Source organism: Leopardus geoffroyi, chromosome A2, assembly GCF_018350155.1.
Source record: "Leopardus geoffroyi isolate Oge1 chromosome A2, O.geoffroyi_Oge1_pat1.0, whole genome shotgun sequence".
In the NCBI taxonomy this organism is placed as follows: Eukaryota; Metazoa; Chordata; class Mammalia; order Carnivora; family Felidae; genus Leopardus; species Leopardus geoffroyi.
The window spans coordinates 61,574,500-61,596,845 of record NC_059331.1 but is presented as its reverse complement, the minus strand read 5'-3'; the positions used below and the strand labels follow the sequence as shown (position 1 = coordinate 61,596,845).

The 22,346-nt window shown below is 60.2% G+C and overlaps 2 protein-coding genes across 5 annotated transcripts; both read left to right on the top strand.

The window, feature by feature from the left end:
* Positions 1-845: 845 nt before the first annotated feature.
* Positions 846-22,067, top strand: MYL7 (myosin light chain 7). 4 transcript variants are annotated; one of them, XM_045494140.1, is made up of 8 exons: positions 846-851; positions 10,784-10,788; positions 20,103-20,216; positions 20,356-20,431; positions 20,656-20,760; positions 21,132-21,210; positions 21,364-21,412; positions 21,918-22,067. In XM_045494140.1, exons 2-8 carry the CDS (start codon positions 10,786-10,788, stop codon positions 22,017-22,019), a joined length of 528 nt encoding a protein of 175 aa, XP_045350096.1. In that variant the 5' UTR covers positions 846-851; positions 10,784-10,785; the 3' UTR covers positions 22,020-22,067. The 4 variants fall into 4 exon arrangements, 3 of the variants coding, with proteins under 3 accessions (XP_045350096.1, XP_045350094.1, XP_045350095.1); XR_006716124.1 differs by lacking the exons at positions 846-851; positions 10,784-10,788 and adding an exon at positions 19,671-19,901 and having other exon boundaries at positions 21,132-21,216; XM_045494138.1 differs by lacking the exons at positions 846-851; positions 10,784-10,788 and adding an exon at positions 19,671-19,901.
* Positions 4,665-17,788, top strand: GCK (glucokinase). Its single transcript, XM_045494137.1, has 10 exons — positions 4,665-4,846; positions 9,288-9,450; positions 9,971-10,125; positions 11,065-11,184; positions 12,145-12,240; positions 12,372-12,471; positions 14,410-14,593; positions 15,495-15,650; positions 16,142-16,375; positions 16,651-17,788. Exons 1-10 carry the CDS (start codon positions 4,799-4,801, stop codon positions 16,793-16,795), a joined length of 1,401 nt encoding a protein of 466 aa, XP_045350093.1. The 5' UTR covers positions 4,665-4,798; the 3' UTR covers positions 16,796-17,788.
* Positions 22,068-22,346: the final 279 nt, after the last annotated feature.

Below are 22,346 nucleotides of genomic sequence, written 5' to 3'. Positions count from 1 at the left end.
GGGGCAGAGAGAGAGGGAGACACAGAATCGGAAACAGGCTCCAGGCTCTGAGCCATCAGCCCAGAGCCTGACGCGGGGCTCGAACTCCCGGACTGCGAGATCGTGACCTGGTTGAAGTCGGACGCTTAACCGACTGCGCCACCCAGGCGCCCCTGTATTTATTTTTTAATGTTTTTCAAAGTCTGTATTTGTATGTGGTCACTGGAGAAGTTTCCGTTCTGATGTTTCTGCATCAGAGAAACCTGACCTGACAGAGAATTCCTTAAATATCTGGATTTAAAAACAAACAAACACACAAAAAACAAAAACAAAAGCAAAAACATTGAACTGGCGTTGTGTATCTCTCTAAGTCCTCTGCTACATGTGGCCAGGGAAGCTGCTGGGGCTGGAGCTGAAACAAAGACAAGGTGTGCACTAGGCCCTCAGGAAACCCCGAGCAAGCAAAGTGCACACACAGCCTCAGTCAGCCAGCTGCTCTCGGGACACGGGCTCTGTCCCCATGCCATGACAGGGATCAGGTGTGGCGGCTGGTTTGTGCACGCTGCTCACTCACAAGCCATCAGCAACCTCTCCCTTCTCTAGCACTCCCCTGGCTGCTGTAACTGTCTGATCAGGCTCCCCAGTTTCAAATTACAGCAGAATCTTGGATTGCGAGTAACTTATTCTGCGAGGGTTCTGCAAGATGAGCAAACATTTCTAACAATTTTAATTTGAAAATGAGGGGCGCCTGGGTGGCTCAGTCGGTTGAGTGTCCGGCTTCGGCTGGGGTCATGATCTCGTGGTTCACAAGTTCGAGCCCCGCGTCGGGCTCTGTGCTGACAGCTCGGAGCCTGGAGCCTGCTTCCGATTCTGTGTCTCCCTCTCTCTCTGACCCTCCCCCCATTCATGCTCTGTCTCTCTCTGTCTCAAAAATAAATAAACATTAAAAAAATTTTTTTTTAAAAAAAGAAAAACGAGTGATGTCTTGCAATACAAGTTGTACGTGACGCCAAATGGCACATGATCACAACTGAGCCAATGGTTCCTCTCTTTCTCTCTCTCTCTCTCTCTTTCTCTCCACCATTATTTGTGGTGTCCCCCAATCATTCTCTTTTCAGATGATAAACCTCGTTGATTTAGGGCAAGGTGGGTATCAAAAAGACTGTGCTCCCTGCCTGTCTCCTTAGAACACTACAAAATAATCGGCAGGCACAGGGACAGAAGATTGGCTTTAGACCCACATAGACCTAGAGTATGGGATGGCCTGTGTTCTAAACTCTGACCCAGGGGCTAAAGCAACCTCTGGTAGCAAAAATAGCTACAAGTTATCGAATAGCGTGGATAGCCAAGAATCTTATCTGCACTGTCCTGTCCTGTCAACAGCGCTGTGAGGGAAGGAAATTGTTATCTCCACTTTACTGATAGGGAAACTGAAGCTCAGGAAATTAAGTGACTTGCCCAAGTCCTACAGGCAGAGAATGGCAGTCAGTCTTCAGGCAGTCAGTCCTCACAGTCCTGTTCTACCCCAGCACTACCCTGCCTCTCCCACAAGGGGTCCTGGAGGATCCATCACTCTGCCTACCAATGTGCAGAACCCTTCCTCTCCCTCACTCTCACTCTGCCCCTTTCTGCCCAGGCCTCCTGCCCCAGCCCCACCTGCTGTCAGAAGCAAGCCCTGGGCACTGCAGACCTCGGAGGCTGTGACGCTTCACCTGCCAGCTGAAGCTGAGGTCTCTGAACATTTCCAGCCTGGAAGCAGCTGCAGAGGCTATTTCCTGACCCCTGGTGTGTGCTTGGCCTTGACTGACCTTCCAGCACACCTGGGGTCAGGCTGACCTGGGGACCTTTCCCATGGGCCTCGGTTTCTCCACGTAAAAAGTGCCAGCCCTGAGTTCACAGGTCATTTGTGGTCCACATAAAGCATGTGGGACAGCAGGCAGTGTGTGGAGGCCGCTGGGGGCTCGGTGTCATGACCCCTTATGTTCTGCGGCATCTAGGCTCAACTCCGCCTTGCTCTGTGCCTGACACCCTCCCTCCCCTGGGCCTGGGCCGGCCCTCACACGAGGGCACAGCCAGTCTACCCCGCGGTAAGCAAACACTTGCAACACTGTGCTGACCTCCAGGCCCCGTTGCATCAGTGCAGAGAGACCCCGCACAGGTGCCCCTCGTGCTGGGTGCTCTGGCCCTGTTTTCTATCCCATGGGGATACGGGGTCAGCCAAGTTGAACAATTTAACTGTGAACCTCCATCCTTCAGAGCCTGGACTCAGTTCTTCTCAGGAGACCTCCCCTTAGGACCTGCCTGTCCTCCCAGGCTGGCACTGGCCAAGCCTGTGAAGGGTGAAGAATCCAAGAGAGAGAGCGAAGTGGAAGCCACCGTGTCTCTGATGGCCTCGCCTCAAAAGTCACACTGCCATTTCTGCAATATCCTCGTACTTACACAGGCTAGGCCTACTCAGCATCAGTGGGGACCGCACAGGGGGCAAATGACAGAGGAGGGCTGGTTGGAGGCCCTCTCGGAGCCAGCACATTCTCTTTAGAGAGCGTGTCACGGGCATCTTTCGACGCCAGCAAAGGCAGATCAGTCCTACCATCTTCCGTGACTCGTGAATGTAGCATAACTGATTGAACTGGTTCCCTGTACTTGGATATAGGGGTCACATGCCACTTTTTGTTTGTGTGTGCCACTTTTGATCCTAGAACCTCTATCACTAAACATGTCAGATTATTTCCTAGAGATAAATTAAGAAGAAAATGAAATAGTGCTGTTGCTCCGCTTTCTGAGTGATCAAGGGATGAGAATGGTTTCCTGTGACCCTGTTCTGTCACATGTCCTGCTGCCTCTCCCCATTAAGGGGGGGAGCCCACTGTCGGGCAGCTCTGCACTGTTGTTGTTTTTAAGAACCCTTAAGCAGAAACTATGTTTATCCACTCCTCTTTAGGACCACCCTCGAGACACCAAAGGCTCTAAGTATGTCCCTCATAAGCCATTGTCTCTGAGGTCCAGCCTTTCCAGGACCTTCTTCTCTGGACAGGTCAGACCCTCATGTGGAGTCCAGTACTGAGCCATTTGGTGTCACCTCCGCATCTAAAGAGGAAGCAGTGATGTGGGGCAACTGGTGGTGCATAGGAGGGCTGGGAGTCTGGCTTCGCAGGACTGACTGGTGTGGGGACGTTGGGACCTTCTTCCTGCCACACTGGACACCCAGAATGCAAGGAGGTGGCCCCAGGAACGGGCTCTGGGGAAGGATGCACGCTGGTCAGAGTGCAAGCTAGAGAGGGCAGTTCAAGTCCGACAGACTAGAAAGGTGGAGGCCTTGTCCACCCCTGCCTCCAGGAGGAGAGAGCCAGAGGACCCGGAGCCTCTTCCCAGGTGCTGTGCACAGGAGACGAGCAGCTGGTCCAGAAGCCCTGCCCCATCCAAACCTGGAACGAGTGCCACTGCCTCGCACACACAGAAAAAACAGTGGCTCAGAGCCAGGGACTGGTGGGTCAGTGACCCATCACACTTGGGTATAGTGAAGGCGCTTTCGCTCTATTTTAGGAAAGGGATTGATCTTGTCAAGGTTTTCTTCGGGGTGACCGCACTGGCCATTGGCGGGAGAGCCTGGCATTCTGTCCACCCACCATCCCTAACCCTAATCACTCAGGAGCCCCTGCTAATTTTAGCATGGCCTGGCAGGTGCCACGGGGCTTGACAAGTTCACTCCGCGGGCGGGGGGGCTCTGTGCACCGTCCAGCATCCAGAGCGAGTTCCATCCTGGACCTTGCGGGCCCAAAACCCAAGAATGACCTCCTGACCTTTAGAGGCAAGTTTTGACAGTTTGGAGGCAGTTTACGGTTTACAAGTCCGGAAGGAAACAAATATTTGTCACCTGGGGGGGATGGCCCTGGGCCCTCCACCCGGCAGACGGTCCCCCCCACCTCCCCGCCCCCTACCTCCCACCTACCTCCCCGCCCTCTACCTGCCACCTACCACCCGGCTCCTCCACAGCTCACCCCACTTCTTCTCCCGCCCCGCCCCCGTCCCCTGGGCTCCGCTCTCATTGGCCCGAATGAGGTCTTGCGCACGCCCACGGACCAATCCTGTGGCTGATTGGCAGAAGGGACACGCCCACACCCCACCCCCAGAGGAGGGGAGGGGAGCCTTGAGCATCCAGCTCCCTTGAGGGTCTGCCTAGGCCAGGCGAGGGTCTGGTCCCCACCTTCTCTCACGCCTACCCGGGCGCAGCACAGCCCTACCCCCACCCCACCCCACCCCCACCCCCGGAGCGTAGGAAACGCAGGTCGGACCCCTCTTCAGATGAAAGTCCGCCAGGGATCCCCTGTCCCCCCTCTGGCCTGTGCGGGCCAGGCTCTTCCCTGCCCCTCCATGTGTGGGGGGCTCTCCACTGCGGTTTCCTGCCCCCCAGCGTGCTGACCACCAGCCCTGGCACATCCGAGGACTGGAGGCCACATGGACTAGTCCTGTCCCCTCCCCAGAATCACTGGGCAGCTAATCCCCACACCACTGTGCAGAGGGTGTGGACACCGCCCCACGGCCTTGTCCCCGCGCCTGTTGTCAGCCCTGACCCCAGGCAGGCCCCCTTTGCCCTCTGCCCTGACCGACCTGGTGGCAGTGGGCAGAATATTTCAGCAGCTGCCTGCTGGGCTCAGTAGGTGCAGAAGCCCCAGGCAGTCTGCCGAGGGCAGCTCTCTGGCAAGGTGGCCCACACCTGCCCAGGTGGACCTCAATCTCCAGGGCTGCTGCCCTCCCTGCCCCTCAGCAGGTAGGAGTGTCCCCACCTCCCCAAAATCCTACCTCTTGGCCCCTCGGAGAGATGGCAATGGATGCCACGAGGAGCCAGACCCAGATGCCCTTGAATCTGGTGAGGGTCATCCCAGAGCCACGAGGGTGGTTCCTTAGGGCACACAGGGCAATGGGTTCAGCAGAGCAGACGTCGGGTGGTGCTGTGCCCCTGGAAGGAGGCATCTGGGCCAAGAGGCAGCTGTGCCTGTCACTGGCCCTGTCACTGCCTATCCTGACACCCATGGTGCAGACTTGCCAGGACGGGTCTCTAGGGTACTTGCTCCTGTGCCAGCAGGCTGAGACTGCTGTAGGCCCCTGAGAGTCAGGGACTGAGGTCTCTGAGCCCGTCCCAGCGCTCTGGAGGGCAGTGGGGGCCCTGCCACGTGTCCAGCTGCAGCCTGGCCCCTGTGTTCGTGGGACCTCGGCGGCTGTACACACAGTGGGCAATCCTGGGCCAGTTGCCCACATATTCCTGAGGAAAAGGATCCCCAGTGCCAGTCCCAGGCCTACCATGAGGACCAGAAGAACCAGTTGGACATGCCCCCGAGTCGGAGAGCACTGGGCAGTCTGTCTTCCTGCAGAGCCCAGGCCAGGGTGCCAGAAACACTGCCTGGAACGTGGGGGAGACAATCAGCAAGAGACCCCCCCCCTCCATGTTTGGGTATAGACATGAGCCCTAGTGATGTGTCCCGTGGCCTCCTCGCAAGCAGGGGGTGGGTGGTAGTTGTGGGGAAAAGGGGGACAGGCTCTGTGTGAGCTTTGTTCTCCCAAGACTGGGTCTGGAGGGGCAGGCAGCTTCCTGGAGCTTCTCAGGCAGCACCATGACTTTCCCAGGCAAGTCTTTTAAGCCAGTGTGACTGACAGCAGCATGATACCCGTAGGAGACTTTTGTAGTGGGGTCTGGGCCCTGAAATCGGGCAGGAAGCAGCCCAGTGGGGTGGGGAGGTGGGCCCCCGGCTGGCGCCGTGGGCTGGGGAAAGTTTCCTGATTTGTAAGAACAGGGACCCCTATGGTACCTGGGTCCTGGGGTGATTTTGCAGGATAAGGGAGAACTGCAGAAGCTCTGAGCAGGGCCTGGTCTGGGATGTTCCCAAGGGGTCTGTGAGGCAGACTCCCACCCCATGACTTGAGCCCCACCCATGTCCCCCAGACACTCAGCCTTGAGGGTGGAAGGGGCTGCGCAGGTCAGAGCCCCTCCTGTCAGGGTTGGGTGCTGACAACATGTGGCATCTGCGGGCCCTGATGCGTCTGAGGGGTGAGCACCTCCCACAGTGAGAGGCAAGGTCAGCTGGAGGCCAGTGTCAGCTTGCGGCCAGCCAGAGTATTGGACCACTGCCACAGACCCTCCCAGCATCCCTCCCCAGCCTGTACCCCCAGGAACAGGGAATGAACACAGCAGGGTGGGCAAGGGAATGAATGGGTCCCCACGGTCCTGCGGTGTGGACAGTGCTGGACCCTGCAGTGCCCAGCTTGGGCAGGGCATGCTGCGAGGGCAGGTGACCCCGTGTTCCCTGCATGCCCCACATTGCCAGACATGGGCCTCCACACCACACACCCTGCCCAAGCAGTGGCCTCCCCAAGACCTACAGTTACAGAAATGCCATCAGAAATCCAGATTTGCCTGGGAAAGTGCCTGTATTTAAACGTTGGCAGCAAATTTAAGTTTTTGAGAATATTGCACTGGACAAATGAAACCCACATTGATGCAACTTTATTTACAGAATGGAATCAGGTTCTAGTGAACAAACATCACCTCACGGGTTCACCCCCCTCAGACAAGGGGCTTCCTTACCTTGCACTGTCCCCTCCCTCCCCTGCTGTGTTCTGTCCTCTCCCTGCTGTGCAGTATCCTCCTCTACTGTGTGCTGTCCCCTCCCTGCTGTGCAGTGTCCACTCCCTACTATGGGCTGTCTACTCCCTGCTGTGGGCTGTCCCCTTCCTGCTGTGTGGTGTCCCCTCCCCTCCCTGCTGTGCACTGTCCCCTCCTTGCTGTGTGGTGTCTGGGAAGGGACGGCAGGGACAGGAAGGTCTGGGTGACATGGGGTCTTCTAGAGTCCCAGCCGGCCAAGCACCATGCTGTTGCAGAACGGGATCTTGGACAGAAGTTGCTGGGTGGAATGAAACATTAGTAAGTCCAGGTTGCTCTTTGACCAGGTGTGTGACTTCTGTGATCTCTGGGGTTCCACAGAAGGGTCTTTCTAGAGGACCTAGAAGTCGGCCGGCCAAGCTGGGGTTTCACCCGATGTCAGTGGCAGGGAGCCAGGTGGGCCTGGACACAGAGGGTGAAAACCCCTCCTGTACTGGGCTCCAGCCATGCTGAGTGTGTGTGTTGGGGGTGTCACAGCAAATGGGCCGGGACGCGGCCGAGCAGGGCCTGAGGCTGGACCTGCGCAGGGTCTGCCTCTGTTTTGTGGAGTCTGCGATGTCTTACAGTCGGTCCCTGGGACAATTCTGTGTCGGGGAGCTGCCCAACAGCCTCTTGAGGGCCTCAGACAGCAGCTCTTGCATTTGCGGCCTCGGGCGCTGGCCAGGAAGCGAGCTGGCTGACGCACCTGCACTTGAGGTTCTTAGAGCCTTCGCTCCATCTGGAAGATGAGCAGCTGCTGGTGGCTGCTCCCCGTGCTCTGTGACACTGTGACACTGATGCTGTGACGCTGTGGTGCTGTGACACTGTGATGGGATGGGAGGCAGCTTATGTGGTGCACTCAGCTCCAGGCATGGCGTGTTGGCAGAATTCTGCGAATGTTAATGTTTCTACTCCTTCCTGGCACTTTATGTTTGCGAGACTGCAGCCCCAGGCCTCTGCGAACGCGCCTGGATTGCTTCCCAAACGGTGAGAGCGGTGAGGGCGTCTAGCACTGTGCCCTGGAGGGACAGCCTCGGGCAGGGACAGCCTGGAGCCGCAAATGGCCCTGCAAACACTGGTGTGTGGTTCTGTGTCTAGTCACAAAATTTATTCAGCCCCATCCCTTTGTGACATTCCCTGGGCTCAAACTCTAAGTATGGAGACTCGAAGGGTCCTAAGGGAATGTCACTCGAAAGGAGACATGGTCCCTAAGCAAGGGTCTGTGTCCATCAGAAATGCTGTCGGGTGCAGGGAATGAAAGCCCTGCTTTAACTGCGGCTTTCGGTGATCAGTGTTCGCTCCCCCATCACTGCCTGGAGGTGGGTGGGTGCAGAGCCAGCCAAGATCCGCGACCCCCTCAGGCGGGGCCGCCCTGCCTCTCTTCCCACCGTGGGTGGTCTGCCAACAGCTCTTCCCTCAGCCTCGCCTCTGCCTTGCTACAGGGCAGCTGCTCTGGTGCCGGTCATCACACCCTTATAAACCTGCATTCACAGAATGGAGGGGCACTGACCTTCCAGGAAGGGACGGTCCTGCTAAAGCCAGGCTTCTCTCCCTGTCATTGGCTGGAACTGGGCCACCTGCTTGACGCTCAACCAGATCCCCAGCAAAAGGGCGCAGGATAGCTGTGCTTGGCTTAGGCCGGTCACAGGCTGTCCCTGGGGCCTGGGGAGGCACTGCCTTCCTCGAATGTGCTACACCTGTGCCTCCGTGCACACTGCTCCCCTCAGTCCCTGGGCATGGATTCGTAGAGGCAGGACGACCAGAGCTTTCTGGCGGTAATGCCAGCTGCCTGCTGGCCGCCAGACAGGCTCCCAACAGACTCTTGCAGCCATGTCCCACTCACTGTCCTGGGCGGCACTTTCCTCCCCCCACGGCAGGCATCTGCAGTACCGAGGGGGGCTGCCCTGTCTGCACCCCACCATTCGGCATCCCTCAGGCCACATGTGTTGAGGGACTGCTCTCAGAACTCTGCTGTTTTCATCTGGGACCCAGGGCCAGAGGACGAGGGAGGCCCTTGGTGCGTGTGGGACCCCTGCACCCCCAGCTGCCCTCACCCGCCCAGCTGCCCTCACTCCGCCCAGCTGCTCTCTCCCCCCAGCTACCCCTCCCCCCACAGCTCCTCTCTCCCCCCAGCTGCCCTCACCCCTCCAGCTATCCTCACCCCCCTAGCTGCTCTCACCCCCCCAACTGCCTCTCCCCATTAGCTGCTCTCTCCCCCCAGCTGCCCTTACCCCTCCAGCTGTCCTCACCCCCCCAGCTGCTCTCACCCCCCCAACTGCCTCTCCCCACTAGCTGCTCTCTCCCCCCAGCTGCCCTCACCCCTCCAGCTGCCCTCACCCCCAGCTGCTCTCACCCCCTCAACTGCCTCTCCCCCCTAGCTGCTCTCTCCCCCCAGCTGCCCTCACCCCTCCAGCTGCCCTTACACCCCCAGCTGCTCTCACACCCCCAGCTGCTCTCACACCCCAACTGCCTCTCCCCCCCAGCTGCTCTCACCCCTCCCAGCCGCTCTCACTGCCCCCCAGCTGCCCTCTCCCCTCTAGCTGCTCTCTCCCCAGCTGCTCTCACCCCCTCCAGCTGCCCTCACCCCCTCCAGCTGCCCTCACGCCCCCAGCTGCCCTCGCCCTCCCAGCTGCTCTCACCACCCCCCCAGCTGCTCTCACCCCCACCCCCGCAGGCAGAGCAGATCCTGGCCGACTTCCAGCTGCAGGAGGCTGACTTGAAGAAGGTGATGTGGCGGATGCAGAAGGAGATGGCGCGAGGCCTGCGGCTGGAGACCCACGAGGAGGCCAGCGTGAAGATGCTGCCCACCTACGTGCGCTCCACCCCTGAAGGCTCTGGTACCGAGGCCCGGGACAGGAAGGGGCGGGACCCACTGGGGAGCTGGTAGCTCCTCACCTGGTGGTGGCTGTCCCAGGTCCCAGGGGGCAGAGGCAGCCAGAGTCCGTGCTGACAGCTCGGACTGTCCCCAGAGGCTCAGGATGGCTCCACTGGCCCAACCCTGCATCTTAAGGATAACTGCCCCCTGCCCCCACCTCAGGAAAACTGTTTTTGTCATCTCACAATGAGAAACCGGTTCTCTGTGGTCAGTGGGGGGAACCCCAAGCCCAATCCTGAGTCTGGGCCCTTCACTAGGCCTTCACTTGGGCCCTGGGCTTGGCGTGACTTTGTCTGAGGCAGGGGACTCCCACTGACTTCCCTAGCTCACCTTTGACTCTAGGGATCCCCAGATGCCTGGCGCCAGCAGCCCCTTGTCCAGCTCCTCTGAGCCCCACCCTGCCCTCCTCTCCTTCCCTCCCTGGTCTTGGGGTCCTGCCGGCTGGCACCCAGAGGCTGATGTGCTTCTCCCTGTGGCTGCAGAAGTTGGGGACTTCCTCTCCCTGGACCTGGGCGGCACCAACTTCAGGGTGATGCTGGTGAAGGTGGGGGAGGGCGAAGAGGGGCAGTGGAGTGTGAAGACCAAGCACCAGATGTATTCCATCCCCGAGGACGCCATGACGGGTACTGCTGAGATGGTGAGCAGTGAGGGGCAGGGGCTGGGGGGCTGGGGGCTGGGGGGCCAGGGTGGGGGCTGGGCATCAGGGGCCAGGGGCCCGTGGGGCTGGGGGCCAAGGCGCTGGGGCTGGGAGGCCAGAGGACTGGGGATGGGGACCAGGGGACTGGGGGTCAGGGGCCTGGGGAGCTGGGGGCCAGGGGCTGGGATCAAGTCTGCCTGGGATCTCAGCACTCCCTCGTCCTGGCAGGACGGCCTACCTGTCCACCAGGGGCAGGGGCACCTATTGGCAGGAGAGCTACTCAGCCTCAGAGGGCCCAGGGAGGGGGCTGAGTGGCCACCAGGCATGGCCCCAGCAGGTCACATTCCTGCCCAGTTTTCCAGAAAGGCCAGACATGTGACAGCAGCTGCGGGAACACGTCCCTCCAATGGGCACACAGCCCATTCTGCCATCTCCCTATGTGTCACCCCATCACCTTCCACCAGCATGGACATCAAGTGGGGTGATTGCAGTCATCACGTCTGCCCATGGTGGGGGGACTCAGGAGAGGGTGCAGAAGTACAATGAGCCCTTGGGGGAGGTGGGCAGAGGCAGAGGGTTTCAAGGCAGGAGTCCGTGGCAGCCTGGGCCTCACCACACCCCTGCATGCTGTGGGACTGGACATGAAACAAGGCAGCAGGGATGGTGCGGATGCCTCCTGCAGCCCCAGCTGCCAGCAGGGGGCAATACCCAGTGCTGCAGACAGGCCCACACGGGCAGGCTGGAGGCCAGCGGGTGGTGGAGACAGAAATCAGCATTACGGCCAGGGCTGTGCCTCTGTCCAGAGTCTGCGGCTGGATGTCACTGGGTCCGCCGGGAGGGACAGGCTGACAGTGCACGGCCTTGGGCAGGAGTCCCGCAGCAGGGGTCCCGTGGCCAGCTCTTCCATGGCTGACGGCCAGCTTGCTGTGTGTCCTCCAGCTCTTTGACTACATCTCTGAGTGCATCTCCGACTTCCTGGACAAGCACCAGATGAAGCACAAGAAGCTGCCCTTGGGCTTCACCTTCTCCTTCCCCGTGAGGCACGAGGACATCGACAAGGTGGGGCGGGTGCAGGTCCAGGGGCAGAGGGCCCCCATGAACCCCGCCGTGCCTTCACGTGCAGCCCCCCTTTGGGGAAGAGCCTTGGTCCAACCCGTGGCTCCATCACTTACCTTTCGGGAGACTTTGGGAACCGGTTACATGGCTGATGCTGTCTGCCTTAGTCCCCCAGCGCCCTACAGGCCGGCAGCACCATCACCCATCAGAGATCAGGAGACAGGCTCAGGAGGTGGTGCTGGGGCTCAAACACAGACCACCAGACACCAGCACAGCTGTGTAGCACCACGATGGGCTGAGGCTTCCCCTACGTGCACACACGTGAAGTATACAGACACGTGCATTATAGACGTTATGTACACATGTACGTGTCAACCATACACGCACATATACACACAGGTCAATTACACGTACACACCAACACACATTGGTTATACACGTGCATACACACGTGTGTACATCATACATACGTACACCCATCAACTGTGTGCCCTGAACAGGTGCACACACACCAACTACATGTGTACACATGTAAGTTGTACACATTAAGTGTAAACATGTTGCACACACATATGGCCTCTCAGAGACAAGCCAGCTCAGTACTTCCGGCAGGAATGGCATCCCATGCTGGTCTCCCAAGCCCCCTCCCCACAGCACACCAAGGGCCAGATGGTACCTTCTCATGCCTGAGGGGGAGTCCTGGGGGACATGAACCCCAGCTCCGTATGGGGCTGCTCTCCTCAGGACCTCATCCCTACTCTGGGAGGATGCCTCTGGGCTTGACAGTATAAACACTGTCACAGTGGCTGGAACCCAGCCTTGCAGAAATAGGAAATACTCATAGAGAACGCTTCTCAAACTTATGGGTCCGCTTGGAGCCTGTTTCCTGCACTGTGCAGCGGGAGACCCTCACCCTGCCCCCAGTGTCCATCAGGAGCCACAAGACCTCACCTCTTCCCTCAGGGCATCCTCCTCAATTGGACCAAGGGCTTCAAGGCCTCAGGAGCAGAAGGGAACAACATCGTGGGGCTCCTACGTGATGCCATCAAACGGAGAGGGGTGAGGTGGCTCCCCATGACTGACCTGGGACCCCCCTCCCCTCAGGCCAGGATGCCAGGGAGGGCCTTCTGGGCATCCTTCACCTGGCTGGACACCAGCCCCATCACTGCTGCTTCTGTGCCTCCTGGCAGGACTTTGAAATGGACGTGGTGGCGATGGTGAATGACACTGTGGCCACGATGATCTCCTGCTACTATGAAGACCGCCGGTGTGAGGTTGGCATGATTGTGGGTAAGGATCCATGCCCTGCCCTGCCCTGTCTGGGGGCCTTGGCCTCCACGAGAGACAGAGCAAGGCTGTGCACCCCTGCTGGCCTTGGTCTCCAGGCCTGAGGACTGAGCAGTCAGTGATGGTCAGAGCAGGGCCCCTGTGCCAGGCAGAAACCCCAGAGGTGACAGGGTCTGGGGTGGTCTCGGGGAGATGCAGGGGTGTCCTGGGTGCAGCCAGTGCTCACTGCTGATGCACAGCACTGCACGGCACAGCAGCTATACATCTGCCGGGCTCATCAGGGTTTAATCACACCACCTTGTCTGGCAAATCAACCAAACTGGACACATTTGTCCAAGTGGACGAGGGTTAGCACAAGTGACGTCATCCCTTCCTGGACGGTCTTCCTGTGGCCCAGAGCAGCCGGCCTGTCCCACCCCGAAGTGAAGGCTAGTGCCGGGAGTGGAAGCAGCTCTGGCCCAGTGGGCCTTCCACACCGGCCTCAGGACTTTCCAGAAGTTCCTGAGGCCTCAGGAGTGTTTGCTGAGGATCAATCCCATTTGATTACTTATCTACTGGGCACACAGGCTACTCGAGTGTCCTGCAGCCTCCAGGCTCTGGGTCCCCAGAAAGTCAGTGGCAAAGTTGTTTGCTTCACTGGGCCCTTCAGAGCCAGACCTGCAGCTTGTCTGTGCCCCCAGGAACCCACTTCCAGCCATACACACGTCCTCACCTGCAGCCTGACTGCTTCATCCCTCTTTTTGTTTCTCACATCTTCTGCTTCCGTTCTTGACTTTCAGATGGCAAGCTGCCTCTGAGTTCACCAACGGAACAGAGGCTGCAGGAACCCGCTGTCCTGGCTCTCCCCTTTGGAGCTGTCCAGGGCAGCTGAGTGGGGGCACAGTTCCCCAGGACACCCGGCTTGGTGCCTGAGCCCTGCAGCTGCTGCCCAGCACAGACGGCAGAGGGGGCCTGTGCTCACAACCACCCTGCAAATGCTCTGCTCAGGGCTTAAACGCATGTTTGTGGAGTGCCTGGGGGGCTCAGTTGCTTGAACCTCAACTCTGATCCCAGAGGCGTCAGGCTCTGAGATAAGCATGGGGCCTGCTTGGGACATATTCTCTTTCTCTTTCTCTCTCTCCCCCTCTGCCCCTCCCCTGCTCATATGCTCTCTCTCTAAAAACCAAACCAAAACAAATATGTTTATGATAATTACCAGAGTCCAAAAATCGGGATAATGCACATCAAAGTCTGGGTTTCTGGGTTTTTTCCTACAAAAAACTGGAAGGGCCTGCATCACTGGGCCCCCATTCCTCCTGGGCAGCTCCACCAACTAGCATTTGAGATGATGTCCCTGATGGCTTTAGGGGCGTGCTGCCCATACAGTCACCCTCAGAAACCATTTTGCAACTTGATAATTTATCACCAAAGGACACCACCTTTTCACTCTGCAAGGGACTCTGCAAATTACAAATCCCAGAACCAGCGCCATGTGCAGTAACCCACGTGCTGCTCCCTGGGGTCCAGGCTGTGCCTTACTCACCTCTGAGTGCCCCTGAAAACAGGGCCCAGAGAAGCTCAAGCACATGCAGGGAAAATACCGAAAAGCAAGGCTGGTGCACAAACAGAATAAAACCATAACCCCACACACCTCTAGGTGGCAGAGTGCTTGGACACATTTCATGGAGTCCTCCCAAGTCCCCGGGTAATAGGAGGAGAAGGTGTCACCATCCCTTCCTGAGGAAGGGGAACAAGCCCAGAGAAGTGGCCTCATTTGTGCCATGTCACACAGCAAACCTAGGTCTTCTAGTGCCTGGGAGAGCTGCCTTTCCATTAAGGTGTGCAATGCAGTGGCGGTGCGGAGGGCTCCCGGAAGACCCGGCCACAGGGGGCTTCCTGCAGGGTGGGGGTGGAGAGGCGGGTTCCGGGAGGGGGGGGGGGCTGACCCCGCGCCCCCCACAGGAACAGGCTGCAATGCCTGCTACATGGAGGAGATGCACAACGTGGAGCTGGTGGAAGGGGACGAGGGCCGTATGTGCGTCAACACCGAGTGGGGTGCCTTCGGGGACTCCGGAGAGCTGGACGAGTTCCTGCTGGAGTACGACCGCGTGGTGGACGAGAACTCCCTGAACCCCGGGCAGCAGCTGTAAGGACTACCCCTCCCCCTCGTCCTGCCCCTGCAGGCAGATGACGGGCTTGTTTTTAAACAACTCGGGGGGCGGTGGGGGGAATCAAACGGACCATCCCTTCGCCAGCTGGCTCCTCTCTCCTTCGGCTCACGTGCATCCTGTGAACCCGGAACAGTAGAGATGTGAAGGGTTAGTCCGCGAAAGAGCGGCTGTGAGCGGATGAGCCGGGCTCTCCCCCGGCCGGCAGGTGACCACCCGCATAGGGTGGCTCTGAGACCCCCAAGCAACGGGTTCAGCCCAGAGTTCCCCAGAGTAGACCTCTGTTCACGTTCACAGGATGTACAGTAGGGTTTCGCAGAAGGCTGCGGTGTAGCCTGGACAGCTCTAAACCGGCCGCACAGAGCCTGAGTCGTTGCTCTCCTAATTCTTGAGCTTCGTCTCTGGCCCTCATGACCTCCGCTCTGTCAGTCGTACCCAGTGTACTTACCGATGAAAATACGTGGGCTCACAAATGCGGAGCACGTACGCGCCAGCTCTGCGCACACCAGGGCGCAGGGCCCAGGGCCGGGAGGGTGGCCGAGGCCCCAGGCGGGTCACTAGTCCCTCTGCGCCCGAGTTTCTGTAACCGCACCGGTACTGGGCGGTGAGCGCAGCACCCATCACACGGCGGTGGGGGTGGGACGATGCCTGGGCCTCAGAGGGGCTGGACCGAGGGGCAGTGTGCAGAGGCCCCAAACCCAGGTTGATAAATGAGGGAACAGGTAGGAACCCGGGCTTGCACGCAGTGTCAAGTGCCCCACCTGGCCCTCCTCGTGGCTGCGCGTGGGGACCTCCCTGGGGCAGCTGAGCACCGCACCCTCTCCCCCACCCCCCCCCCGCCCCCGGCTGCGGGAGATGACCCGGCCGCCCTCCGTGCAGATACGAGAAGCTCATTGGCGGCAAGTACATGGGCGAGCTGGTGCGGCTCGTGCTGCTGAAGCTCGTGGACGAGAACCTGCTCTTCCGCGGGGAGGCCTCGGAGCAGCTGCGCACGCGCGGCGCCTTCGAGACGCGCTTCGTGTCGCAGGTGGAGAGGTGCGCGGGGCGCGAAGGGCTCGGGGCGGCATCCAGGGGGCGGGGCGCAGGGGGCTCGGGGCAGGATTCCAGGCGCGGGGCGCAAGGAGCGCAGGGGGCTCGGGGCGGGGCGCAGGGGGCGAGGTCTGGGGGCGGGAGCGCAGTGGAGCCCACTCCTGGGCAGCTGATGCGACCTACGCGCCCCCTCTGTGGCTCCGCACCGCCGTGGACGTCGTCTCACTTGATCCACGCAACAGCCCCGAGGCGCGCCTGTGTAGCCAAGGTTAGAGCGGAGACCCTGGGCTTAGAGAGAGGCGCAGTGACCAGCTTACTGCTGGTCCCTGATGGAATCGGACCCGCTCCTCTCCGGAGCCCGAGCCCCAAGCGCTTTGCCTGGGTGAGGTGGGCAGGGGACGGGTAGAGGCCGCCGCCGCCGGGGTCGGGGTCGGGCCGGCCCGGGGCCGAGCGACCCTCCTGCGACGCCCTCCCCTCCGGCCGCCCCTGCCCCGCAGCGACTCGGGCGACCGCAAGCAGATCTACAACATCCTGAGCACTCTGGGGCTGAGGCCCTCAGCCACCGACTGCGACATCGTGCGCCGCGCCTGCGAGAGCGTGTCCACACGCGCCGCGCACATGTGCGCCGCGGGGCTGGCGGGCGTCATCAACCGCATGCGCGAGAGCCGCAGCGAGGACGTGATGCGCATCACCGTGGGCGTGGACGGCTCTGTGTACAAACTGCACCCCAGGTGAGCGCGCGCACGTCTGCCCTTCCCGTCCGGCCCCCGCGGCCCTCCTGGGTGCGCGTCCTGAGGGCGCGACGCAAGCGGAAACGAGCTATCCCGGGACCCAAGGGTTATCTCCTCGTCTGCCAGACGAGGAGGAGGGAGGGTCCCCTAGGCTTACCCCCTCCGCGTGCTGCGTGCACCCTGAAGCTGAGCTGCTCTGAAGAGGCGGGGTGGGGGGGGGGCGGCGTTTCGGGAGTGCAAAGACAGGGGGCGCCAGCCCTGCCTCCCCTGCTCAGCTTCAAGGAGAGGTTCCACGCCATCGTGCGCAGGCTGACGCCCAGCTGCGAGATCACCTTCATCGAGTCGGAGGAAGGCAGCGGCCGAGGCGCCGCCCTGGTGTCCGCGGTGGCCTGTAAGAAGGCCTGCATGCTGGGCCATTGACGACAGAGGCCATGAGGCAAGGAGGAGGCAAGGCTCGCTGGACCTGGGCTCCCGGGGACTCGCTCCCCACAGGAGCCCCCAGCCTGGCCCAGTGAGGAGGTCTCTTCGTTGTAAGGACCTGGACGCCTCGCCTCCCATCCCCGTGGTGACCCTGGAAGATGTGGAAAGGCCCGCGGGGAGGAGGGGACGGGGAATTGCAGCGCCCAGGGCAGGCCTCTTGCCTCAGAGGCAGTTGGTGGGACAGCCCAAAGCCCTGACTGGGTTGGGAGCTGAGATGAGCAGGAATGGAGACCACCACCGCCCCCCCCCCCAAACCCTCCACCTATCCTGCTGGAATCAAGGACCCACACAGAGGGGAGCTGCTCACTCAGGACTTTACTGCATTTCTGTACTGCCTGCCTCTTGGTGCCTTTGGCCATGTCAGCCTCCCATGGGCCCTGCTCTGGACCCTGCGGTGGCATGGGGACTCAGCCCACTGGGAATGCAGCCCTGCTGACCTGGATGGACCTAGACCCGGTTTCCACAGGGGTCCCAGGCTGCCAGCCACCCGGGCCTGGCTGTTTTCCTGCCTGGTGGGGGTTGGGAAGTGGGAGAGGATGGGCTCCAGGAACGGTTCCACAGTGGAGGCAGCTTGTCCCTGAGGCCTGGAGATGGTGGCTTTTGTGCTGTCCTACTGCCATCCACCAGTGGTTTGTGGTTTTGGGATGCACCCTCACAGGGGGTGCAAGACACAGAGCCCCTACAGCCCCTGCCCAGAGGGACCCAGGAGGAAGAGGAGCCCCCCACACTCCCACCCACCGGAAGGCCTGGGAGCACCTCTGTGATGGAGTCTTCAGCTCCCATGGGGCTGGTCTGGAGAGAAAACCTCGGGCAGCACTCAGCACCCAGGGACCCTAGGCCTCCCTCTTCCCACCAGACCTCCATGTGCCACACCAACCTCTCATGCCCAACCTGGGACTGTGTGGTTTTTTAAATAAAAGTTGTAAAAATTTAGAACATGGCCTTGACCAGTGTTCTCTGATGTCTGTGCATACTGGCTGTGGGACAGTAGTGAGACCTGATCACATGCACACAGACACTTGCAAGCCTAGGTATGTCTTGGAATTCACCACCCACCCCCGGCCTTGATGGGGAGTGTGCAGTGACACACAGACCTAAGGGTTAGAAATGAGGTGGCATTGGCGGGTGGTGGGGGTAGGTGCTGCATTGCCCCGGCTGGCTGCCTGTGGGGACGTGGGTGTGGACCCACTGTGTCTGCTCACTCAGCAGCTCTGCGGTGTCTGAGAGCCCCAGGGAGGGGCTGCGAGGAGTTAGGGGCCAGGGCACTGCTCTGGGAAGTGGGCCGGGCTGCTCCTGCTTCCGGTCGGTCTCTGCAGGCGTCCCCTTGGATCCACTTGGGTTGTGACAGGGATGGGGTGAAGGGGGAAGGGGTTGCTGAGGTGCCTGCAGTGCTCCTGGGTGAGGCCTGTTTTGAGTTAGCTGAGCCCAGGGCCTGACACTGCCGACTCTCATCTTAGCCCGGTTACCTACAAACGCATTTACAGGATTAGAACATATGTTCGCTTTTCAGTGACAGGAGCTACCAGCAAATCTGGAAAGACTATTATTTCACTCTGAACTCAGCCTGCAGCTGTGGTTGGGAGCTGTCACATCCCCGTCCAGATGTTCTCTTGTGTTCCCAGATGTCTCGTGTGGGACTGGTCAGAGCCTTTGAGTTCTCTTATTTTTTTAAGCTTTTTTAAAAGTTTATTTATTGTGTGAGAGAGAGAGCGCGCACACACCCATGTGAGTGGGGGGCAGAGAGAGAGAGAGAGAGGGAGAAAGAGAATCCCAAACAGGCTCCACACTGTCAGCACAGAGCCTGAAGCAGGGCTGGACCTGAGGAAATGTGGGATCATGACCTGAGCCAAAGTCAAGAGATGGATGCATAACCGACTGAGCCCCCCAGATGCCCCAGGCCCTTTCAGTTCTCTTGAATTGGAGTCACGCACGAGAATTTGCAGGAGTGTCACCCAGTCACTTTGTCATCACTTGCTCCTCTCCCTGCAGTCGAATGTCGGACCCGTGTCGGTGTAAACTACCTCCTAATTGTTCTTCACAGTGCAGTTCAGGGCATCTTGTTGATTTTTTAAGTTTTCTTTGCAGGTAGGTTATATATTTTATGAATTTCATTATAGTCAGGGAGGAATTATAAAATAGTTACTGTTACACGAAAGGGGAGTTGGGTCTGGCGGACTGATGCGGATCCCTGCCACAGCAGCTGCCCTCTTTGCATCCCTCGCCCCAGGGGCAGAGCCAGGTTCTGGGGTAGAGGCGGCGGGCAGCCAGTGCGCCCCCAACTTGTGTTCTATACAGGCCCCAGCCCCCAGCCCCTCTCTGCCCTGGGCCCAGAAGCAGCTGGTGAGGCTGCAACTCTGGCAGAGAAGAGGGTGACGGGCCTCCGGCTCCACAGTGGAGCCTCACATGAAGGGCTCGTGACTGCTGTCATGGGGGTCCAAGGGGGTACTTGGGGTCCGGGTAGGGCACCATGCTCCAAGAGCATCACATGCAGGTGCTGTTTGGGGCCACAGCCAGCTCAGGGCTGCCTTCTGCCCCTTTGTCAGCGAGCCAGAGGCCAGGACCAGCCATCCTCACCCAGACCTCTGGGAGTCCCTGGGCTCAGGCCAGAGACCATCCTCAGAGCCACATACTGTTCTTCCCAAGCCAATAGAGGCCCCAGGCCAGCGCTCCTGTCCTCCTGGCCTGGGCAGGTTCTGGGCTGGACCTGCAGTAGGGTAAAAGGGGAGACTTCTTCAGCGGGGACACCTCATTCAGCATCCAGAGTGGTGACAGCCAGGAGCCTGTGAGCTCTGCCCTTGGGAGACGTTGCTGCTGATGGGTACATGCCCGGATGTTACACATCAAGGGGCCTGAAGGTCACCAGGAACGTGGCTGGAATCTGCCTGGGGCCCTGTCCTCCCCCAGCCCAGGCAGGGCTACCAAATTTGGGCCTGTCCTCTCCTCCTGTCCTTATTTGGTGCTCCAGGTGATAAGGCTGAGGCATAAAAGGGGCTGTGGGCCCCTTGCAGCAACCAGGCGGCCACAGAGAGAGGATGGTGAGTGTCAGGTAGGGTCGCCAGAGGCCAGCAGACTACCAGGTGCTGTCCTTGGGCTGCAGGAGGGGTTTGGGGGTGGTGGTGTCATGGAGCCCACATTGGGCCTGGAGAGGTGGTGTCTGGGGACAGGAAGAGGGCCCTGGCCTGGGCTCTCCTGGGAGCTCTGGGGGTGCACCTGGAAATGGGGGCCTCTCCCCACACACGTGTTGCAGGCCAGCAGGAAGGCGGGGACCCGGGGCAAGGCCGCAGCTGCCAAGCAGGCCCAGCGAGGCTCTTCCAACGTCTTTTCCATGTTCGAGCAAGCCCAGATCCAGGAATTCAAGGAGGTAAGTGGTGTACCCCCAGTGGCCTGGAACCTGTCCTGGCCCCTGTCCTTACTATGCCTGCCATCCAGGACCCTCCTGCCTCCGGCCCTCCCTGGGTGAGGGCTGTTCCCGCCTAGACACTCTGCCCCCCACCTCGCAGGCCTTCAGCTGCATTGACCAGAACCGTGATGGCATCATCTGCAAGTCAGACCTTCGAGAGACCTACTCTCAGCTCGGTGAGCACCTCCCCCTTCTCCCCACCCTGGGCCTGCTCTCACCAGGGCTGCTGGGTCAGCGGGAGCCCACCGCCCCCTGAGAAAGGACAGGCCCCTCACTCTCCACTGCTCTCGCCTCTGCTCCCCTCTGTCTCCTCCCCTGCCCCACCCCCACTGGGCCCAGCTTCCTTCCAAGGCACCTCCCTCCCTGGCCCTCTCCACCCCTGTGGCTATCACCCCCCCAGGGAAGGTGAGCGTCCCGGAAGAGGAACTGGATGCCATGCTGCAGGAAGGGAAGGGTCCCATCAACTTCACGGTCTTCCTCACGCTCTTCGGGGAGAAGCTCAACGGTGAGCCAGGCCTGGAGTCTGCCTGAACCCCACCCAGACCTCAGCTGGACCACCCCGCCGCCGGCCCTTGCCCACCCAGAGGATATGGAGTCCTCCTCTGCACCCCAGACCCATGGGCACTGCTCACCCCAGCTCCCGACTTGGAATTGGGAAATGTGCCTTCAGCCTCCACTCCCAAGTCCCAGATCCTAGTCTCCCGGCCAGGCCTGCCCGCAAGACCCGCCCAGCATCCCTGAGCCCCAAGGGATGCTGTGTATCAGGGAGGATGCTCCTACCTCTTCTGGGACATGACGCCACCCCCCTGGGTTCCTCCTTGGTGGGGCCAGGGAGGCTGGGGGTGTGGGTGCTCACCTGTTCCCTCCGGCTCCCAGGGACAGACCCCGAGGAAGCCATCCTGAACGCCTTCCGCATGTTTGACCCCAGTGGCAAGGGCGTGGTGAACAAGGATGAGTAAGTGTGAGCAATGGGATGACAGGGGGTGAGGCCCAGGTGAGGGTGACCCCCCGCCTGTACTGTGGGGCTCTCTCTGCCTTGGGGGTGGCCACCTGGGCCACAGGAGCCTCGTCCCCCTCATCAGGCCACCTGTCGGCTCTCCCCCACCAGGTTCAAACAGCTTCTCCTGACCCAGGCAGACAAGTTCTCTCCGGCTGAGGTGAGGATTCCTGGTTCCTCGGACACCCCTCCCTTGCCGACCCCTTCACAGGGTCCTCGCCCCGCAGGGCATGGGGGAGGCCTTGTGGACCCCCCACCCTCGTGGGCCTAGAGCAGGGCTCCGTGCAGGAGGGACTGTCTCTACCAAGGGTGACAGGCATGGAGTTAGATGGGAGTGTCCTGGGCCAGAGAAGCTGTGCGTGCAAAGGCCCGGGCACGAGAGAGCGGCACTGGCATCCGGAAGAGCCTCTGTCCGTGCAGTGTCAAGCAGCACGGGGAAGGGAGGAGAGGCATTCCCATGGCCCCCTCGGGCCCCCACCCTCCACCCCTGTGTCCCTAGTCTGCCCACGGTCAGGTAACAGAAAACATTAACTCAGAGTTTGGGGCTCCCAGCCGAAGAGACGTAGGGCCAAAGTACAGCCCTGGGAGTGGGGAGGGGGGTGAAGGGTCAGCCCCCACCAGGCTTCGCTGGATGGACTGCCTCTCACCAGTCCCCGCCGCCCCAGGTGGAGCAGATGTTCTCCCTGACGCCCATGGACCTGGCGGGGGACGTCGACTACAAGTCTCTGTGCTACATCATCACCCATGGGGATGAGAAAGAGGAGTGAGCAGAGCAGCCCCCAGGGTCACCACAATAAATGCTGTTTTCAATCAGACCTGCTGTGGTGGCCTCTCTGTGACAGATGGGGTGGGGGCAGGCAGGAGGGGTCTGTGAGATGAGGCAGGCACTTTGCCAGCTCACCTCCAGGTGCCCCATGCAGTTCTGTGACTATGAGCCATCATCTGCCTGGTTCACAGATGGGGACACATAGGCCACACCTCTAGGAGAGGAACCTGTGGGCTTGGCACAGCCTCCCAGTCCCAAACCAGCCACACGGCGGGCCCTGCACTCAGCATCCTGAGGCCGCTCAGCCATGTTCTGGGAGGGTCCCGCT